We start from the raw sequence: 22,158 nt of genomic DNA, 5'->3' as shown, positions 1-22,158 counted from the left end.
GGTCATATCAACATCGACAAACAAGCCAAAACTGTAGGGGTATGCTGAAGCTCTTAACCACTAACATTGAGAGTTAGGGTGAAGCTGATGAAATATGGTAATGAGGATGAGACCTCATGCTCTTAACCCTGGCCTGGGTGAGCTTAAATCAAAGAAAGCATGGGGATCCAGAAAGAGGGACCCTATTCCACTTGACTGACTCTATACAGAGATCTTCGGTACATTGTTCAAGAGCATCAGCACGTAGTGCGAACATAATGAACGACTCACTGAATAACAGGGGATTGATTGATAATCCCTTCTATCTGTCAATTGCCTCTTCACTTAGGAGGACTTAACAAGTAGCATGCGTCATTTAGAGGTCTTTGGCACAAATGTAAACAAACACAAACATTGCCTCTTAAGGAGGACTTCAGCCAAAATGCCTGCCAAAAAGGTGACAGGGCTTCCAGACTACATGGAGTGAGAAGGCTAAACAACCTCAGTGGTGTATCAACCACACTCCAAAGCAAAGCTCAAGCTAGCTAGCAAGCCACTAATGTACCTGTACAAAAGTTAACCACTTAGTATCTCAGACAGAAAAACCAACAGTCAGCAATGGAACTATCCAATATCTACACAATGCAAGTCACAAGTGCAAGCACTCAAGTGAATTCATCACATCAATGGACCTACAACACAACAATAGTTAGTGATCAAAGCAATTTGCATCTCAAATAATGAGACCAAACCAACCATTAGTGCCAAATGCTCAAACCTGAAACACAAAGCACTATTAGTAGGTGTACAAACTACTAGTACAAAGACTAGGTTCAAAAGCAAGTCAAATGACCAAAACAGAAGTCAATATTTTGCACAAAGCATATTCAATCAATCAAGAAAAGGTCCTCAAAAGGACCAATCCCAATTCATAAGGCAAATGCATCAAATAAATCATGTTATGCAAAGGCAAACAATATGCACAAAGTTGGACATCCAAATAAGAAAATCGAAATTAAAACAGAAAAGCATCCAATGATCATGAAATTTTTTATGTGAACTCAACATGTTATAAACATACATCATGCAAAAAATTAGATCCAGAAGAGATCAAATGGTATGTAAATGAAAATGCACAAATGCAACATCAAACATGTGACACAAATTGTCACACCATATGTTCATGTGTCCAAAACAGTGATACCAAATGATAAAAATGCCAAACCAAAGCTCAAAAATCATATCACATGTTAGGATTAAGCATGCCAAATTTCAAGTCAATTGGATAAACCATGAGCATTTTACAAGCAAATGAATGTAGCATGTCATTTTGGCATATGGTGCAATCAACAATTCACAGTTAAAACTCCAGAATCAAGCAATTCATGCAAATAATATCAAAAAATACTAGACATCAAAACAAGAATGTGAAAAAAAAGTTTGGATCAATTTGGATTATCCTACTATTTTTAGTGATTTCTCAAAGTTGACCAAAATAATGTGAAATATACATGGAATAATGGAGGGAACATGATAATTCAAATGGAAATTCACAAAATGCACCAACCAGGTTCGAACCAACGCCTGCCAGGTAAAAAGGAGCGCTCATGAAGTTAATTCAGAAACAAGCTATGCCAGGAATCGAACCCACACCAAGAAGGTTCACAAGAGCGCTCAAAATAAATCAACTAAACACTCACATGCCAGAATCGAACACAGGTGCCTATGGTCCAAACGAGCGCTCAAAATAAATTCAAAACATGCGCTAGCCAAGACTCAAACGCGCGCCTGGACGGTTACTGGCGCTGGAGAATTGAAACGTTGCGTTTAACACATAAACCCTAGGCCACCACACCAGACGCCGGAACAGTAGTTCCGGTCGTCTTCTCCGACCGTGTACACGGCGGAGCTGCAATTTTTTTTCCAGAATCCAACAAATTTTATCATTGGAAAGCTCTCCTCACGTACATTTCAAATATCACCATCACTAATCCTAATTCATCATGAATTCTACAAATCGAGCAAAAACATTTATGGTATCAAAATTTTAAATCATCATATCTTCCTCAATTTCTAACCAAAATATATTCTAAAACTATCAGAATCATCAGCATCAAACGATCTACAGGTTCATGGCAATGAAAAGGCAAATAGTGAAGGTCGAAAATCCACCTACTTGGAATGGCAGTGATGAAAAACAGTGTCCTCAGCTGCTATGGAGCTCCAGATCTGCTTCTCTATGCGTGCCTTGAAGCTTTGTGGAATAATTGACACTTGAAACAACTTGGATCTGGATCAATTTGAAGCTTCCATGTTCATGAGTTTGCACTTGTTCAACTTGATTCTTGATCAAATTCTTCAAATCAATAGCTAGATCCTGCTCAGAATTCCATGATTAACAAGAATGTGCAAAGAAAATCAAGGTTTGTGTGAAGAATTTTGAATTTCAAGGAGAGAGAATTTTCGAGGGAAATGTGAATTCTAGATCTAGAATTGTTGTTATGAGCAAATTCTGTTATGATTAGGCTTATATATGGTGTGTTAATGACTTTGCTAATCCCACTTAAGCCTTGGCTAAACATGATTAGGGAAAATTGAAGTGAAGTGCAAAAATGAAAAATGAGCTTGCATGGCTAATCCACACGTGAACAGTACATGCAATGGCTATGATTTCACTTAAAACCAACTAATAAACACAATGGAAGTGGTATTTTGCACATATCTTGAACCAAATTCAAATTATGGATTTTCCCTCCAAAAAGCACATGTATGAACACATGATCATATGAACTTTTTCCATGCAAGGAAATGGTTGATTTGGAAAGTATTGGTCATGACAAGCATTTTGCAAAAGGAGTGGACCAATTTGGAGTTTTGAATCAAAAGTTATGCCATGTTGAATTTCCATGCATACTTTGTGCTCATTTGGCCATAACTTCTCAACCATTCATCAGATGATCATGATCTTGGACTTTTTGAAAAGGGGAGAGAAAGGTATTCAACTTTCATGTTCACTAAAAATCCATTTGAAACTTCTTTGATGTTGAAAAGTCAAGTTGAATGTGGACCAAAAACTTGCCATTTTTGAAAACTTTCAATTACAGGTCACTTTCCATTTTTGGAAACTTTTGATTTGACTTCAAATTCTTCAAGATAGATGTTTGAAATGACAAATGGACCTCTTTTGAACATGATTGAGGTGTTGAAACTCATATCTCCACCTCAAAGCCCTCAGCTCTTGCACAGTTGACTTTCTATGGTCCTCAAATGACCTAGACATGCCCTGATCAGCTTGAGCCTCTACCACTTGAGGAAATGGCTCAGGAATAAACCCCTAGTTCATGTAAGCTCCTTATGATACTCATGTGATCCTCATCTCAATAGAATGCCTCATCTCCTTGAGAAACTCTGGCTGGAAGAATGTCATTTATCAGGGTTGACCAGAGGTCAAAACCCTAATCCAAAAGAACCTGAGGATGAACAATGAAGCCCTTGATGATGATAGAACCATGATGATGGTAATATATCCTTGCAACCAAGATAATGCTCAAGACCATTGAAGGATCAGGAAACCCTAGCTGAAGCACAAACCCTCAGATGGTTGATGATCAATTTAAAGAAACCCTCAGGCTTGAATCATGCAACCTCTCCATCTTCTGAAAAGACTTGGGAGGATGACTTTTCTCATTTTCACATGATATGCACTATGCCATGCCTAATTCCCTAAAGTATGAAATCCAATGTATCAAGCTAGTCCCAAGAAGAGGAGGGCAAATTTTGAGGTGTTACAATCATGTTCTAAAAAGTTCCCAGAGTCTTAATTCCCTTTATGGGATATTACAGGCTAAGATGACTGACTCATCGACCCATAATATTCTCGAGAGAAACTCGTCTGAGTGTAGTATCGTGTAACAACTGTTATCAAGTTTACACTTGAACAGTCTCCGCACTACATCCTAAATAGGCCAAGAGGGGTTAAATGTCCTATAGTCCTCAGCTTCTCGGACCCCAAATTAGAGATAGTAATGCCTAACCATAAATACTTGTGTGACATTTCCAAATCCAAAAGGGTCTCCACTGAGCAGATGGATCTCAAGCCAACTTGTTAAGGACTACTCCACACAAGTCGAACATGACTATACCATCCTCCTATCTTAATTGCACTCAAGTTCGGGTTAAAACTTATCTCACCACTCAGAGATCACCAAGCACAACAAGCGGATTATATCACACAAACAAATATATGTACATCAAACATACAATTATATACACACACAAAAGTAGGCTAAACCCACTTGAGACTACTCCCCAACAGAGTCGCCACTTAATTTCTGTAGCGGTGAATTCATGATCATCAAGCTATGGATAAGAAAGACATCAAATAACAAGAGTCACCACTGCGATTTTATTGTTTCCAAGGGAAAGGGGAAAAGTACGAACAAAACCCAAAAATAAGAAGTTTTCAAATCAAAACTAATAAAATGCCAGAGATTACAGGTAAGGGGGTTGGTTACACAGAGGGAAGGTGTTAGCACCCAAAATGTCCTAGGTACTCCTAGGGAGCCCTTTCTTGTGTGCATATGTATTTTGTACAAATGATGTTAGCAAGCAAATAGAATGGGGGGATGAGAAAAGAATTCATTAATTATATTTTTGTGTTTGACAAGATCTTCGGACTTGTGCCTACGTACCAACATAAAAATGAGGGATCAAAACCTCGTAGTTCGTGGTATCAATTTCAAAGTGGATGCTTTACTTTTAACAAAAATTTAAGTTTGAAAGGCACAAAGGCCTAAAAATGGTTTGAATGAGTTAGTTCTTTTTGGATTTTGAAAATTTTAAGTCAAGTATGGTTAAGTCTATTTACAAGTTTGATTAAGAAAACTGAGTTTGAAAATGCAATGGAATAAGGCCAAAGTTTCTAGTTTGCAAGATGGTCTAAGTTTAGAAAAAACAAGTACAAACAAAGAAGTTTTTAAAAGGAGGGAGAGATTTTGAAATTAAAGAAATGGGGAGGAGATGGAGAGACTAATCCTAAGCATAAATTTAAAAGTTAAGAGTTGAAAAGATCTGACCAATGGGCTACAATCCAATAGACAAGAATGTTATATAGAAACCCAAATTTCCCTTGGACATTAGAATCAAGCAACAAATAATGCATACAATATTAACTTGAAGAGCAAGGTATCAAATAAAGATAGCCACATCCAAGCTTATCAACTTCATGATCTTCTTCAAATTTGCCCATGTAGCAGATGAATTCCACAATGCCATAAGTTACAGGTTCAAAGTAACAACTTCACAATGATCATGTTGCAGATGAACTTAAATGGATCTTCAATGAAGTATCAGATGAAGTTTCAGATTACAAGCACTTGGTTACATGAAAGTTGGCATTGTCCAAGTCCTTTGCATAGGGAGTGTTTCCTAAATTCTAAGTCCAATTGTCTCATCTCAAACCAACAGTCCACACAAGATGTTTTTTATGGTTTTGGTTTTTATTATGTACATTAATGGTCAAAGACCACACAAACAAACACAATATATATACAAGCAAAATATATCACAAAATATGGTCCAAACGGACAAAGTGAAAATGATATTAACATAAACAATTAGAATGGTATGAACAATGGCAAATGAATAAGGCTTAAAAATAAAGTGCATTAATGTAAATGACTTGAAATTAAATATTAGTTGTTAATGAGTTAGGAGTTAGTATTGCTTTTGCTTTTATTTTAAGTCATTCTTTGGAGAACACTCAACCCACTTATCACAAGCATGGATCCTTGAACCAAGACATCTTCCAAAGGAAGGAAAAAAGGCCAAGTTTCCACACAATACCATGAACGAGGGGAGACTTACAATCTCACTAAGTAGAATGATATGCCTTTTTGTATAAAAAATTTAGCGTTATGTTAAGCAATCGTAATTGGACTTATGTATAAGTCACAACTATTTGAGGCCGAGCAATAGAATCTTGATGTTAATGTATGTTAGAGACATAGTATAATGGACTATGCTCATGAAACATACCACACACAAAAAGAATATGCAAAAGTGGTGGCCTAATCTCATACATACTTATGTTGATTTTGCAATCAACTAGCCTTAGGATATGGAGATATCATAGGTCCATAATATGAATGCATAAAGAAGGGGAATGAGATGAAGAGGGAGGGGAATGGATCAAAACTCTAATTGGACAAAGGAGGACTTTTACCAAATTAAGATCATTCATTCATTTTGGGAGATGGAATGTATATTCCATCAATCCCCTAAATGCAATGATCTTAACTTAACAAAGTCAAATCAACCTTGACCAAGGCCCAACAACACAAGTCAAACTTATACAAACAATCAAAATGGCTCAACACAATTATTTGGCATTTATTCAATTTAAAAAAATACTAAAATAATGCATTAAATTAAATATGGTTTGTCCAATTCCTAAAACCTCATTAAAACACCAAAGAAATGGCCATGAGATTTATCATAGGTCAAACAAGGTCAAAGGACCTTGGAGAAAAAATTTCATAATTTTTGGAAACTTAAAAGTATTTTTAAACAATTAAAAATAATCATAAAATCAATTAAATCATGAAAAATATTAATAATGATCCAAAAAAATAATTTTAATTTAGAATATGGAAGAGGATTTTATTTTAAAAAATTTGGTGAAACTCATATTTTTTGGATCAATATTAAAATTAATATGAATTAATGAAAATCAAACGAATAAAATGGAAATCAGAAAATACAAAAAAATATGGACCACTTGATCTCCCTCATTAATTGAGGTGGCAAATCAAGTGGACCTCAGCACGCTTTCCACCATAGTCACTAGTCAATGTGTAACACAAGTGGTATTTACAAGCAACGCACGGGATTAAAACATTTTGAATTAATCATGTGGCTTAGAACCTGTCCAACACATCACCAGCGCTAAACCTCCGGTCACCTTCTCAGGCGAACCTCGCCGGACTGGTTCAGTCATCATCATCACATAAATGAAAAAGGAGGACATGATCTGAAAGAAAAAATGGCGTAGAGCACGAATCTGACCTCAATTTTAACTAACTTCACATATATACAAAGATATGAGGAGTTGAATTTTGAGGTGTCTCAACTGAGTTGCTTCGATTTGGCCTCAAAGCAACTCAATCTTCTTTCCTACATTGGTAGGACTTCATACAACCTAAAATCCAAGATAATTGATAAGAATTAAGTGAGAATCGAAGAGAAGAAATTTTCTGGAGAATACCTCCAATGCTGTGCAGAACTTGCTCTTCCTTGCTTCAATTCTTGTTTGATCTTGCTCCAATGACTTGCAGAAATTAATTAGGAATGGAAAGAAGCTTTGGATCCTGAAGTTTTTGAATCTCCAAATAGTGAGATTCAAACTCAATTTTCAAGTGAAAATTATCAAGTTTTCCTTTGAATTATGAGGGTTTGAAGAGATGGGGAAAAGTGGGCGTGCAAGGATCCTCTCAAATGAGCTCAGAGGGTCCATATTTATAGCATTTGGAAGTGTTATTTGCACACTTGAAAATGTTTCCAATTTTGGCAATTGCATGATGCATGCTTGCATGGGCGTGTACAGGCCCATGAAGCAATCCAATTAGGTCCAAATGCATCTGAAATGAGGTTGGAATGAAGCTTGAATGGCAAGGCAATGTTATGTGATCATTTGAACTTTGATTTCCACCAATGATGAAGGCCTGTTAAAACCATGCGCAGCCCTAGCAAACTTGGTCCAAAATGAATGAATTAGGACTCTTTGGAAAGCTTAGATCAAGAGGAACAACTTTTATGTTGAAAACGTTTCCATTTGGAACTTGTATCAAGGTGAAATTTAAGGTGGAAGTTTGGAAATTTCAACATGTTGAAAAGTTTTCTAAGTGTCAAGCCATATACCTCAATGTTCCACCTTACTAAACTTTTTATGTGAGATCCAAATGAGAAACGTGTCTTTATCAAAGTTGTAGATATTTCAAAGACCTTAAACATGGTCACTAATTTGGCATCATTTGGATTTATAATGAGAGAGTTATCCATTTTGAAGTTGAGGAAAATCACTTGTTCAATGATCTTAGTCCAAAATGACCTATAATGTATCCTCATATCACATGCTCATAAAAGTTGATTTAGCTCTCACTCCAAACATCAAAGTTGAAGTAGACATCTTAAATTTGATTGTGCAACTTGTAAATATTTCATATCCTAAAAATTGAGCAAGTTATGGCCTTGGGAAGTTGACTTTCAAATTACGGTTTAGACAAAATGACCTATAATGTTTCAACGTAGAAAATGACTTTCCAAGCAAAATTAGCTCTAGACTTCAACATGAAAGTTGTTTGTAATGTCATTTAGAGTAACGTTTCTCTTGTAATCATTTTCATATGGTGAAAATTGTAGGAGATAGGGTCTAGGGAGACCCAGTTTTGATCAGATGAATTTATCTGGCCAACCACCATCAACCAACTTGCTAACTTGCAATTCTCTTGACTTTTTAGGCTCATGGTAGATCAAATATGCATAAGATGGTGAATTTTGGAGTGTCCCTTGAGAAATTTGATCAATGATGAGGAATCTTGTTGAAAAAGTTACTCAGGATACCCAGACAAACTAGGGTTTCCAAGGCAAATCAACTCCAAACTCTTGAAGAAAACTTGATCAAAATAACATGTAGAGATCATGGGGACTCATATATGATGCTTAAAGACATTGTGGATCATTTATTGGTTGTGCTCTTAGCAATGAGGGTCTTAAACCCTAGATGTGAACTTGATAGACCAATGGGGACCATGCCCTACCTACAAAAGAGTTAGGCAAATACAAAGACATATTTTTGGTATTTTGGTTAGTAAAATGATAAACATACAAGTATGATACAATCACATGGTGCTTGGTGATCTCTCCCAAAACAAACCCAATGAAAGAGGGGTAAGGAGGATGCCAAGGTATGATCCCAATGCTAATGCATATGATGAGATAGCATGAGGGATCTTTGAGTCAAAATTGGGGTCTTACAGTAAGCAATATACTTGACTGTTGAGGCATCACCCATGCGGATTGAGGACCTATAAATGAAACACTTGAGAGTAAAAAGATTACTTTGGTTAAGGTGGTGTGGGGATGACCTGCTGGAGGGAGCGCGATGTGGGAGCTAGAGAGCCAGATGAGATAGTCTTATTTAGAGTTGTTTCTTTCAAGTAATTTTTGAGGGCAAAAATTATTTAAAGGGGGATAGTTGTAACACCCCAGTTTTGATTATTTTATTTTTAAGCGAGTTTTATTGACCGCTTGGTTCCCTAAAAATGACGACATTTATCGCCTCTTCGAAGACAACTAAATAGAGGAATAAGGGTTCTCCTGGAAAAGGGCCCGATTAAGACGGGTGAAGTGGATAAGGGTAAATTCTAGGAGGTGAACGCTTGTTGACACTCAAGGTTCCACTCGAAATAGGCTACCTTCTTTTAGATTTTGTAAAAGGGAAAGGCATGTTGTGTCAACTTCAAGATGAATATGTTCAGAGTTGTTAGCATCTCGTCTAATTTCACCACTTATTTCTTTGACGTAGGTGTATTCATCTTCATAAATGCTTCACACTTATCCAGGATCGCTTCTATTCTTATCTCAGTGAGATAAAAGAATATGAACTTTCTGGCTCTCACCCCGAAAGTGCATTTATCTAAATTTTGCCTTATATTGTATTGTTGCACTCTTTGAAAGACTCATGAAAGATGTTAGTCATGCAATTATTCTTCTCTTAACTTGAGGATCATGTCGTCCATGTTTACTTCCAACAAATTGACTATCTCATCTTTAAATGCTTTGTTCATCATTCTTTTATGCATGCCCTCGATGTTTTTTAGGCCGAAGAGCATCACGTTGCATTGATAGTTATGTTGCTTGGTCATAAAAGCGGTTTATCCTTTGTATCACTCATACATCGGTATTTGGTTGTAGTCAGAGTATGCATCCATGAAAGACAAGAGTTTTTATACGGAAGAATTGTCGACTACTTTGTCTATGATGGCTATCAGATAGGAATATTTAGGGGATGCCTATGTCAAGTTAGTGTAGTCGACACACATTCTCCACTCCCCAAATGCCTTATTAACTAACATGAAATTAGATAGCCACTTGGTATACTTTATATCAGAGATGAAATCATCATCTAGTAACCCTTGGTCAGTTTTTGAAGTTGTTTCCACCTTCCCGAGGTACGGGCTCCTTCTCTTTTATGATATGTATTGGAATCTGGGATCTATGTTCAACTAGTGACATGTCACACTAGGATTTATTCCCGACATCTCAAACAGTTCACCAACCATTCCTTGATTTTGATAGGTTTTTCGACTCCTATCTTTATAGTCTTCAAAAGGTTCTTGTCCAACTGGATGGTCTCAAAATTGTCATTTGGGTCCGGCCTGAGGTTCTTATCTTTGACTATGTTCATTAGATCTAATTCATCACTCAATGGATGCTCTTATTTGCGAGCGTCGAGGTCAAATATGTTTGTCACACAACTGTCTTCCCGAGACTCTTTCCTTGGGATGACGGAGACATCATTCTATTTCTTCATTATTACTTCTTGTATGTGACGAGCTCTGAGGAGGCGACTTTGATCACAATAGGTCTACCAGGTTCGTCACGATACTTCAACTTCAAGTGTACATGGGATGTTATGGAGTCTAGAGTTGCTAGGAACGACCATCCTATGATGTTGTTATACACATTTTTGCATGGAACCATGAAAAAGAAAACACATATCGTCCTTATTCCACTCCCTTCCCCATAGGTTACTGGAAAATAGATATATCCACATGAATGAGTGAAAGAGTCATTAAAAGCAATAAGAATTTAGTCTTCACAAGGTTTTAGATCTTGCAACCTTATACCGGGCCTAAAGAGAATTTTGAGGTAGATTAAATTACAGGAGCTTCCATCATCCACCAGAACTCTGAAGGAAGAATGATTAGCAATGACAACAATATTGATTAAAGGAAAAGCAACATTAGAGGTTCCATCTACCATATCCTTATCAAGAAACTCTATGATTGATCTACCATCTTCTCATTCTTCGCATGAAGATGCACATATTTTTGAAGTTGGTGGGAGAGATTTCGCTTGAATGGATGAATCTTCTCCAACGATATGGATGGGGAGAATCGGAGTAAGGCTCGATTAAGGAACCTTTGGAATAGTGTCCATTTGACCGTGACTGTCAAATTATTGGAGATTTTGAATGAAAATATCTTATCGTGGAATTTCATATGAATCAAATGTATATTCCCACATACGGCGCCACTATTCAGTTTTAGAACCAGAATTGTCGGTGCTACTCCACAATGAGGCGTCACACATTTCTCTTGTGTGATGATGTGGGTAGACCTACAATGTTAGCACTCTAATGCCTAAGTCAATTTGTGAGCAGTGGAAAATGGAGTGAAATTTTGAATGGGAAAATCGTACTTATTTTTGCGCCAAGGCGACTATTTATTGGATGGTTTGCATTGCGCCTTTGGTACCTTTTGAGCCTAGGACTGGTCCATATCACATATTACGATACAACGGGTTATGAAGCATGTACTATGATTTTGACAAAGCTTTGGATTGTCTTAGTGGTACTATTCTGAATTTTGACCTTAATAATTTTATTAGTAAGGACATTGTCCCTCGTAAAGCCCAACATATTTTTATGAGTGTCCTTTTAGTAAAAATATTAAGGACATGGAAGTTAAGTTCGACATGACTATTAGATAAAAAAACAGTTTGTTTTTTGTATTTCAAGCAACACATTTTTGGGATATTAATGGTCTAGATCAACATTTGACACCGGTAGAATACCACGTATTATCCTTAGTTATTTAGTTATTGCCTAGTGATTCTATTATTTTCTATTGGTGAGATTTTTGTCTTTGCCATAAGGCATGCATGGATTCCTTTCGGGAGAATAGTGATTCTATTATTTTCTATTGATGAGATTTCTGTCTTTTCCATAAGGCATGCATGGATACCTTTCGGGAGAATAATGATTCTATTATTTTCTATTGATGAGATTTTTGTCTTTGCCATAAGGCATACACGGACACCTTTCGGGAGAATACAATTCATTGCAAGGAGCTCTCATGCTTCAAATATCGGTATAACTTTTTTAGAGGTGTTACTTATATATATTTAGGTCGGCAAGCATATCTTTGGGGAGAGAGAGAGAGAGAGAGAGAGAGAGAGGTTTATGAACTTCTTGACCGACCCACAAGAGAAAATATCGACACTTAGGCCAATAAATAGTGTGGTGTATGAGTGGATTGGAGGAAAACATGCATGTATGGACTTAACTAGGGTTTTCGCATGAGGACTGGAGATTTTACCGTGGAACATGTATCCCTCAAATCCGCTTTAAGCAACGATGCCAAACATGAAAAAATGTGTATGGATAATCAACATGTTTTTATACCATTTGTATTTCACACTTTTGGTTTTCTAACATCAAAAACACATCATCTTTTACAAAGAGTTCTAGAGTTCATTAATAGCAATATTATATCTCATTAGTATATGAATGTTATTTTTAATAAATTTAATTTTGTCAACCAAAAGCAGTTACAACAAAGCATTTGTCTGCTTGTCATCCATTCCTATGTAAATAATGTTCAATGATAAATGAAAAGTAAGTTAAATGCAAAATGATCCAGTCCTATATAAATAATGTTCAATGATAAATGAAAAGTAAGTTAAATGCAAAATGATTTATATTTGAAAAAGTTTACATAAAAGTAAATTGAATAATTTATTTCAAAATAAAATACATGGTTGGAGTTGGACTCAAAATCTAAAAATGAAATCTTTAATTTAAAATCAATTCTAAAAACAAAATCAATTCATCTTTAAAACAATTAAACATGTTAAATCAATTTTACTTATTTAGAATCAATTTTGAGTGCTTCACATGGTCAACCAAAAGCAGGCTTAACACATGTTTTGTTTTGCATTGATTTTACTTATTTAATTTTATTCTTAAGAGAATTAAATATAAAATATTTTGTGTTTGAATCGATATGCATAAAGTATTAAGAAAGCTACACATTCTAACTTTTAGTTAGATTTGATCATAGAGGCAACATCAATTCTACACATACACATTCAATTATACACTCTTACAATCAAACCAAACATACACTTAACCAGACAATTTGTGTATATGCATCCTATTTGTTTAAACATGTTTCTACAACAATATTCTTCTTAAAATAAACCAGCTCACCGGACATACCTAATGCTATGTCTCCAGTTATTTGACCAAGAAAAACTTGTGTATCACTTTCTAATTCTTAATATTCCTAATGAGCTACAAAGAACCGCATTTTAATCACTGGCTCATTAAAAAATGTTTCAATTCTTTTTTGAATGTGACTAGTGAAACATTAATTTATGCACATGATCATATCTCAACTTTAGGCAGTGTCTCAATATCTCAACCTAGTGGACAACAAATCATGTCTATAACATGATCTTTGTACGAATACCGTGGATCATTGGGCCATGTTCATCACAGCGCGAGAGACCAGAATATTTTTTCTTTAGTTTTAAATATTTAACGGTGATTTTAAACTGCCATTCAAAATCGCAGTAAAATGGTTAAAAAAAATTAAAATTTTGCAAAGATTCAAAACTACCATTAAATAGTTGAACCAACTTTAGACAGAGCCGTTGGTGACAATCTCATATGTTTGGTTATAACAAACTTTATTTTGGAGTGTAGTAACTTGAACCAAATATTTAACAAGACAAATATGTTCGTTTCTATGTAAACTTAGAGATATTTCTTGTTGTGTGGTCTCTAGAGGGGAAGATTAATAATGTGGTCAAAATGTCATGATTTGATAATGACCCTTTTGTAAATACAACGACGTATTACAGTTCTCCCCTCCTACTACAGAATAATGCATGTGTTCAGTTGCATTTCTATTTTTCATATCAAATATCTGAGTTTATCATGTTTCTTTCACATCATCATAACTTACTATGTGCAATTATGTACACGATCACAAACGAATAATTTTAATTTATTGACGGTATATATATTTTTATTTAAAAAAATGCATGAAACAATCTCATATGTAATATATTATATAGTACTAGTATATAATTAGTCATTTAATACGTCACCCTCTCTTCGGACTAGGTGGTGGTGGAACACTAGGTCGGTTTGAGTTGATATCAGACTTTGACGAAACTGTTATATTAGATACATAATTTTGATTAATAAAATTTTAATTTTTAACAGATTTAATTAAATCAGTTTGTCAGATAAATTGAGTAGGTTTGATCGGTATAATATTTATTAGATTAAAATTATAAAAATATCTTATTTATACAATATTAATTTTTTTTTAAAATTTTTTTTTAACTTTTAAAATTTTAAAATAGACTAAAAAAGAACCATTTTATTATTATTGAAAATAAAATTATTATTCCATGATGACATTTTCAATATGTCTTTTACCATATTTTTAACCACAAATAAAATAGTACTCATATTGAATGTCTTGTATTCTTGTGAGTACACAATATTACCATTAAATTATGAAAATGATAATAACCTGCCAACATTATGAATCTCATTGTCAGTTCTATAGTAATAAAAATGAATAAAATAAATACTAGTTGGTTTCGATCGAGTTTGGTTTGCGACGGATAAAAAATAATCATCTGAGTCCGACAGAAGTAATCATATATTATCCAAATTAAGCAATTAGATCAGCTCGACATCTGACTCGACCATATACTTTCGATAATATTAAAACCGTCATCCGTACACCACTCTCATTCATCCGTACACCACTCTCATTCAGGGAAATTACATTTTAATAATTTAGAGTTAGCGGAATTTGTCGATTTAATTGATAAAATCGAATTGATCGATCTTCATGTCGTGGGCAACAAAATCACATGGTTTAACGCATCGAGGGATTCAATCAGTTGGTTGGATAACTTTCTAATTTAAGAAGGGCTCATTGAAACTTGAAACATCAAAGGCCAACTCATTAGCAAAAGAGAGTTCTCTGATCATTGTCCCAATATGATCAAAGCTTGCAATCCGAATTGGGGTCATAAGCCCTTCAAATTCTTCTCGGCTTGGCTTAATCATCCAAATTTTCTAGATTTCGCTGAGGAAATTTGGACCTCTGCTTCCTTTTGCGGGAAGAAGATATTCATCTTTAAAGAATATCTCAAATTCTTAAAAATCAAGCTTAGAGTTTGGAACTTTGAGGTTTTTGGAAAGTTTGATTTAGGTCTGGAAGAATATGTTAGAGGCTGCAGAGGATGGCGTTTCTTAGAATTATATGTTAGAGGCTGATAGGTTGAAGGCGCGGAACCATGTCTGGATTAATCTCATAACGAAAGATGAAATGATCAAGCAAAAATCTAGGTGCAGATGGTTACTTGATGATGATAGATGTAACACCCCGATTTTATTTAAATTATATTTCATAATTTAATTATGTGATAGTTGTGGTTGTATTGTGTTGATTGGTGTTTTGATGTGTTGTGTTACCCTTGGTGTGGGGTAGTTGCCTTAGAATTATAAAAATTAAGGTGTTGGGTGTGTGTGAGCAAAAGTGTAGAAAGGATGGTGTGATGAGTAAAACTAATTAATTATATTAGTTATTATTTAGTTAATTAATTAATATTAGATGAATATTAATTTAATTATTTAATTTGAGTGGGTTATTATAATTACTATTATTATTATTATTATTATTAAGAAATTAGTGATAATATAATAAGTTAATAAAATAATAAGAATTATAATAAAAATAGAAAAGGGGATTGAGGGATAGAAACTCAGAGAATGTAACATTTGGGAGAAAGGAGAAGAAACTGAGAAAGGGAGAAGAAAAGGTTAGGGCTCAAGGGGAGAATCACCATTGTTGAAGGTCAAAGAATCTATTGCTATGAAACCTAAGGTAAGGGTGAGATTCTGATTATCTAAGGATTAACATGATGATGGTGGGTAGATTATGCCATGTAGATTTTGTGCTTTTCTTCTATATGTTCATGATCTTTGTGATATTTCTCAATTGTTGAATTGTGTGTACGATGATGTTGTGACTGATGTTGAAATGATGAATTGTTACTGTTAAAATCATAAAATTGATTGGATTGTTGTTGTCAATGTGTGATGATTGATGTTGTTTCGGGTCAGAGTCGAAACGGAGTTATGAAGGTTTTCGGTGTAAATAACTTGGGGTTTTGAACTTTGGAAAAGTGATTTTTTGGTTAAAATGTGGTATAAACGATTTCTAAGAAAAATGGGGTTTTGTGATGAATTTTAGATGATTTTCGTTTTAAGAAATTGCAGAAAAGTGCTTCTGCAATAGTGTAATCAGTTACCAGAATTGGAGTAACCGGTTACACTGCTTAAAAACACTTTTCTAGGCAAAATTTAAGGGGTGTAACCGATTACTGGTTTTTGGGTAACCGGTTACCCTATGAAACAAAGGCCACGCAGGGGCTGGAATTAGGGGGTGTCACCGGTTACCAATTTTTGGGTAACCGATTACCGTGTATGTGTGTGACAGTATGGATTGCACTATTGGATGTAGTGTAACTGGTTACTGGTTTTGGGGTAACCAGTTACTGGTTTTGGGGTAACCAGTTACATTGAATGCAATTTCTTAAAAACTTTAAAAATTCATAACTTTTGTTCAGAATGTCCAATTCAAGTGTCGTTCGAAGCGCCGGAAAGCCGAGAGCGTGTACTATCATTAAAAATTGGTTTCAGTACCTAAAAATGAATATTTTTATGTTTGATGGTGTTGATAGGCATTGTAATGTTTATATGGTGGTGTGGCATAACCTTAAATGCATTGTTGTTGCTTGTTATGTTGTATGTCGATGTTGTTGAGTTGTATAACATGTGTTTGATGCATGATGGCCCGTATTGGAGGCGTACATTGACTATGGAGATGGATTATTATGCATGATATTGTTGTTGCATGTATTGTATGTTGCATGCATTCATGTTGTTGGACAAATGGTTAGTTGTTGGTGAGCCTCAAATCCCATTATGTGGATTAGGTCGGTAGCTGGTTTCAGAGGTGATGGAATCAGTGAGACATTGTCGAAGGTGATGGTAACGAATTAATGACTTTGATCCTAGGAGGTAAGGATCTAAGTGGTGAACCTGAGTGTTCACGTATTGATACCACATGCATTGAGTCGAGTTGTTGAGTCTCATTACATTGTACATTGGTTGCATTTGTTATTGTGTGGATGATTGACTATGTTGTTATTATGTTGGATGGTTGTTATATTGCTATTATGTGTGAATAACCGTTGTGTGGATTATGTGGAATTCTGTTAAGGAATAGGTGTTGTGCATGTGATAATACGATGCTTACTTATTACCATGCTTTCCTTTATATAATTATGATATCTCACCCCTTCTGTTTGAGTGTTGTCTCCACGTGGGTAACATTCAGATAATCCCAGTATGAGCTCAGATGTGAGTGGAAGATGAAGTTTTCCGTTTTATTTTAGTGTCAGCGTCTGCTCTAATGTGTAACACTGGGGAATTGGAACGTTGTGTCTTTCATTTTGTTTTGATATTTCTTATGATGACATGTTATATTGATGTTGGATATGTTGAGTAACTGTTTGTTATTGTTGTTCCGCTGTTATTTAATAAAAGTTAACATGCATACATGTGGTTATTACTACTATTTTTATAATTATCAAGTGTCACATGTCTATTCGATTGAGTAGGTTGATTGTATGTTGTGGTGTAGCATCCTAAATTGTATATTGATTTATTTACTCTAATAAATGTTTTAAATTTACACGGGGAAAATTTAGGGTGTTACATAGTGGTATCAGAGCAGGTCGGTCTGTCCGGCCAGGTAGTTGAGACAGTGTCGTGTGACTGTTGAATACTGTCAATGTTGTCTCTTTAACCATTGTTTTTGTTGTTGGTGTGAAACATAAAATGGTTGGAAGAAACGACACTGATATTGTTGCTGCTTTGCAGGCTGTTGCTCAGGCTGTGCAGAATCAGCCTAATGCTGATGGGAACGACGAGTTTGGATATTTGGGGAAGTTCTAGAGGAACAACCCGCCTACTTTAAAGGGTAGGTACAATCCTGATGGAGCGTAGACTTGGCTCAAGGATATTGAGATGATTTCTAGAGTGATAGATTGCTCTGAAGCACAGAAGGTGCGGTTTGGTACAAATATGTTGGCTGAGGAGGCTGATGACTGGTGGATCCATACTCGTCAGGTGTTGGATGTTGCAGCTGAAGTTGTAACTTGGGATGTGTTCAACAGGGAATTTCTGAGAAAGTACTTTCCTGAGGATGTTCGTGGGAAGAAGGAGATTGAGTTTCTTTAGTTGAAGCAGGGTAACCTTTCGGTTACTGAGTATGCTGCCAGATTTATGGAACTTGCTAAGTTCTACCCTTATTACCGTGAGGCGACTGTTGAGTTCTCGAAGTGTATCAAACTCGAGAATGGTTTGCGTCTTGAAATTAAGCAGGCAATTAGATACCAACAGATCAGGAGGTTTCCATAGTTGGTGAACAACTATAGAATTTATGAGGATGATAGTAAGGCTCAGTCGACTCACTACAAGAGGCTGAGCGAGAGAAGAGGAAAGAAGAATCTGAGTCGTAGGAAGCCATATAGTGATCCAGCTGATAAAGGTAAGTAGAGAGTTGTTGATGGTAAGAGGCCAAGTGGGGGGAGGTACTCCTACTCCTCTTAAGTGCTATAGGTGTGATGAGTTCGGTCAACGTGTCAGGGAATGCAAGACTGATGTGAAGAAGTGTTACAAGTGTGGAAAGTTAGGACATCTGGTTGCTGATTGCAAAAAGAATATGTTGACTTGCTACAACTGTGGTGAACCAAGACATATCAGCACTAATTTCCCGAAGCCTAAGAAAGCTTTAACTGGAGAAAAGGTGTTCACTCTGAAGGGGACTCAAACTTCTAGTGACGACAGGTTGATCAGAGGTATATTCTATATTAATAATACGTCTTTGATTGTTATTATCGATACCGGTGCTACTCATTCTTTTATTGTTGTTGACTGTGTGAAAAGGCTAGGCCTTGTTGTGTCTTCTATGAGTGGAGAAATGGTTATCGAAACTCCTGCTAAAGGTTCGGGGACTACTACTTCAGTTTGTTTGAATTATCCTCTGTTAATCTTTGATAAAGATTTTAGCATTGATCTTATTTGCTTTCCATTGGAGAATCTTGATGTTATATTGGGGATGAACTGGTTGGAGTTTAATCATGTTTATATCAATTGTTATAACAAGTCGGTGCGGTTTCTTACTACTGGTGAGGAGGAAGAAGATGCTTTCTTGTCTACTAGAGAGTTGAAGGAGTTGTTGGAAGTGGAAGCTCATGTGTTTGCATTGTTCGCGGCGTTATCTGTTAAGAGTCAGGCAATGGTTGATGAATTGCAGATAGTGCAGGATTTTCCAAAGGTGTTTCCATATGACATTTCAGATGTACCGCTAGAGAGAGAGATGGAGTTTTCTATTGATCTTGTCCCTAGTACCCGGCCTGTTTCTATGGCACCATACAGGATGTTCACATCGGAGTTAGAAGAGTTAAAGAAACAATTAAAAGATCTGCTAGAGAAGATATTTGTGAGACCAAGTGTGTCGCCTTGGGGAGCTCTGGTGTTGTTGGTGAAGAAGAAAGACGGTAGCATGAGGTTGTGTGTGGATTACCAGCAGTTGACTAAAGTGATGATTAAGAATAAGTATCCACTTCCGAGAATAAATGACTTGGTGGATCAGTTGGTGGGTGCATGTGTGTTTAGTAAAATTGATGTAAGGTCAGGTTCCCACCAGATCCGAGTAAAGGATGAAGATGTATAGAAGACGGTGTTTAGAACTCGATATGGACACTATGAGTATTTGGTGATGTCGTTCGGTGTTTCTAATGAACTCAGAGTATTTATGGAGTACATGAATCATATCTTTCATACTTACTTGGATCGTTTTGTTGTGGTATTTGTTGATGACATTCTGAACTATTCTAAATCAGAAGAAGAACATGATAAGCATTTGCGAGTTGTATTGCAAGTGTTGAAGGAGAAGAAGCTTTATGCTAAGTTGTCAAAGTGTCAATTCTGGTTGAAAGAGGTTAGCTTTCTTGGTCATGTTATTTTAGGTGGTGGTATTGTTGTGGATCCATCCAAGGTAGATGAAGTTCTACAATGGGAGACTTTGAAGTCGGTGACAGAGATTAGAAGCTTTTTGGGCTTGGTTGGTTATTACCATAGGTTTATTGAAGGATTTTCCAAGTTAGCACTTCCGTTAACTCAGTTGACCTGCAAAGGTAAATTTTTGTGTGGGACGTTCATTGTGAGAACAATTTCGTAGAGCTGAAGAAAAGGTTGACTACAACTTCGGTTTTGATTTTACCTGAACTGTCTGTGGTGTATTGAGATGCGTAGTTGATGGGTTTAGGTGGTGTGCTAATGTAATATAGAAAGGTTGTGGCTTATGCTTCACGACAATTGAGGATTCATGAGAGAAACTATCCTACTCATAATTTGGAGTTGGTTGCAATGGTGTTCGTGTTGAAAATTTGGAGGCATTATCTCTATGGTTCCAGATTTGAAGTGTTTAGTGATCATAAGAGTTTGAAAAACTTGTTTGATCATAAGGAATCGAATATGAGACATCACAGATGGTTGAAATTCTTAAAGGATTGTGATTTTGGCTTGAATTATCATCCTGGTAAGGCGAATGTCATGGATGATGCTTTAAGTCGGAAGTCTTTGCATATGTCTGCTACGATGGTTAGAGAGTTGGAAATGATTGAACAATTCAGAGACATGAGTTTAACCTGTGAGCTGACACCACATAGTCTGATGTTGGGTATGCTAAAGATCAACAATGATTTTCTTAATAACATTAAAGAGAGTCAGACGTTGGATGTGAAGTTGTGGACTTGATGGTTGGATGTAATCAGACTGAAAGTAATGATTTCAAAGTGAATGGATAAGGTGTGTTGAGGTTCAAAGACATAATTTGTATTCCTGACAAAGCTGAGTTGAAGAAGATGATTTTAGAAGAAAGTCATCGAAGTAGCTTGAGTATTCATACAGGAGCTACTAAGATGTATCTGAATCTAAAGAAGATCTTTTGGTGGTCTGGAATGAAGCGATATAAGCCTCAATTTTTTTATGCTTGTTTGACTTTCAGAACTCAAAAGTTGAACATTAGAAACCTGCAGGATTGATGCAACAATTGGATATTCCAAAATGGAAATGGGATAGAATTTCTATGGATTTTGTGATGGAGTTTACGAATACTCCGAGAGGGCATGATGCCATTTGGGTAATTGTTGATAGACTGACGAAGTCGGCCCATTTTATTCTAATTAACATCATTTTTTCTATGCAGAAGTTGGCAGAGATATATATCCGTGTGATTATGAAGTTGCTTGGAGTTTCGTTGAGTATTGTGTCAAATAGAGATCTGAGGTTCACTTCCAGATTTTGGAAGAGTTCAAAGGAGGCTTTGGGTTCGAAGATGAGGTTGAGTTCAACTTATCATCTGTAGACCGATGGTCAGACGAAGAGGACCATTCAATCATTAGAGGACTTGTTGAGAGCTTGTGTTCTCAAGCAAGGAGGTGCTTAGGATGGTCATTTTTCGTTGATTAAGTTTACGTATAATAATAGTTTCCATTCTAGTATTGGAATGTCACCTTTTAAAGCCTTGTATGGTCGAAGGTGCAGGACACCTTTATGTTGGCATGAAACTGGTGAGAGTGTAGTGCGTGGACCTGAGATTGTCCAACAAACTACTGAGAAGGTGAAGTTGATTCTGGAGAAGATGAAAGCTTCCCAGACTAGGCAGAAAAGATTCCATGATAAGAGAAAAAAGGATCTTGAGTTTCAAGAGGGAGACCATGTGTTCTTGAGAGTCACTCTGGTGACCGGTGTGGGATGTGCTTTGAAGTCGAGAAATCTTACTCCTCGATTTATTGGTCCATTTCAGATATCCGGGTGAGTTGGACGTGTTTCCTGTAGAGTGGTGTTGCCATCGAATTTGTCAAACCTACATGACGTGTTCCATGTTTCACAACTTTGGAAGTATGCTCCGGACCCGTTGCATGTGATTCTGATGGATGATGTATAGG

The 22,158-nt window shown here is 36.1% G+C and overlaps 1 protein-coding gene across 1 annotated transcript; it reads left to right on the top strand.

Moving 5' to 3' along the window:
- The first annotated feature begins 18,710 nt into the window (after positions 1-18,710).
- LOC127080409 (uncharacterized) lies at positions 18,711-19,880 on the top strand. The gene has a single exon (XM_051020729.1). The coding sequence runs from the start codon at positions 18,711-18,713 to the stop codon at positions 19,878-19,880; it is 1,170 nt and encodes a 389-aa protein (XP_050876686.1).
- Positions 19,881-22,158: the final 2,278 nt, after the last annotated feature.

The sequence above is a fragment of the Lathyrus oleraceus genome, chromosome 5 (genome assembly GCF_024323335.1).
Source record: "Lathyrus oleraceus cultivar Zhongwan6 chromosome 5, CAAS_Psat_ZW6_1.0, whole genome shotgun sequence".
Classification (NCBI taxonomy): domain Eukaryota; kingdom Viridiplantae; phylum Streptophyta; class Magnoliopsida; order Fabales; family Fabaceae; genus Lathyrus; species Lathyrus oleraceus.
The sequence above is the reverse complement of the archived record's forward strand: the minus strand, read 5'-3'. Positions and strand labels throughout refer to the sequence as shown.

Bases quoted from the DNA above. Each gene is read 5' to 3' on its own strand.
- LOC127080409 (XM_051020729.1), top strand. From the start codon at position 18,711: ATGGTAAGAGGCCAAGTGGGGGGAGGTACTCCTACTCCTCTTAAGTGC.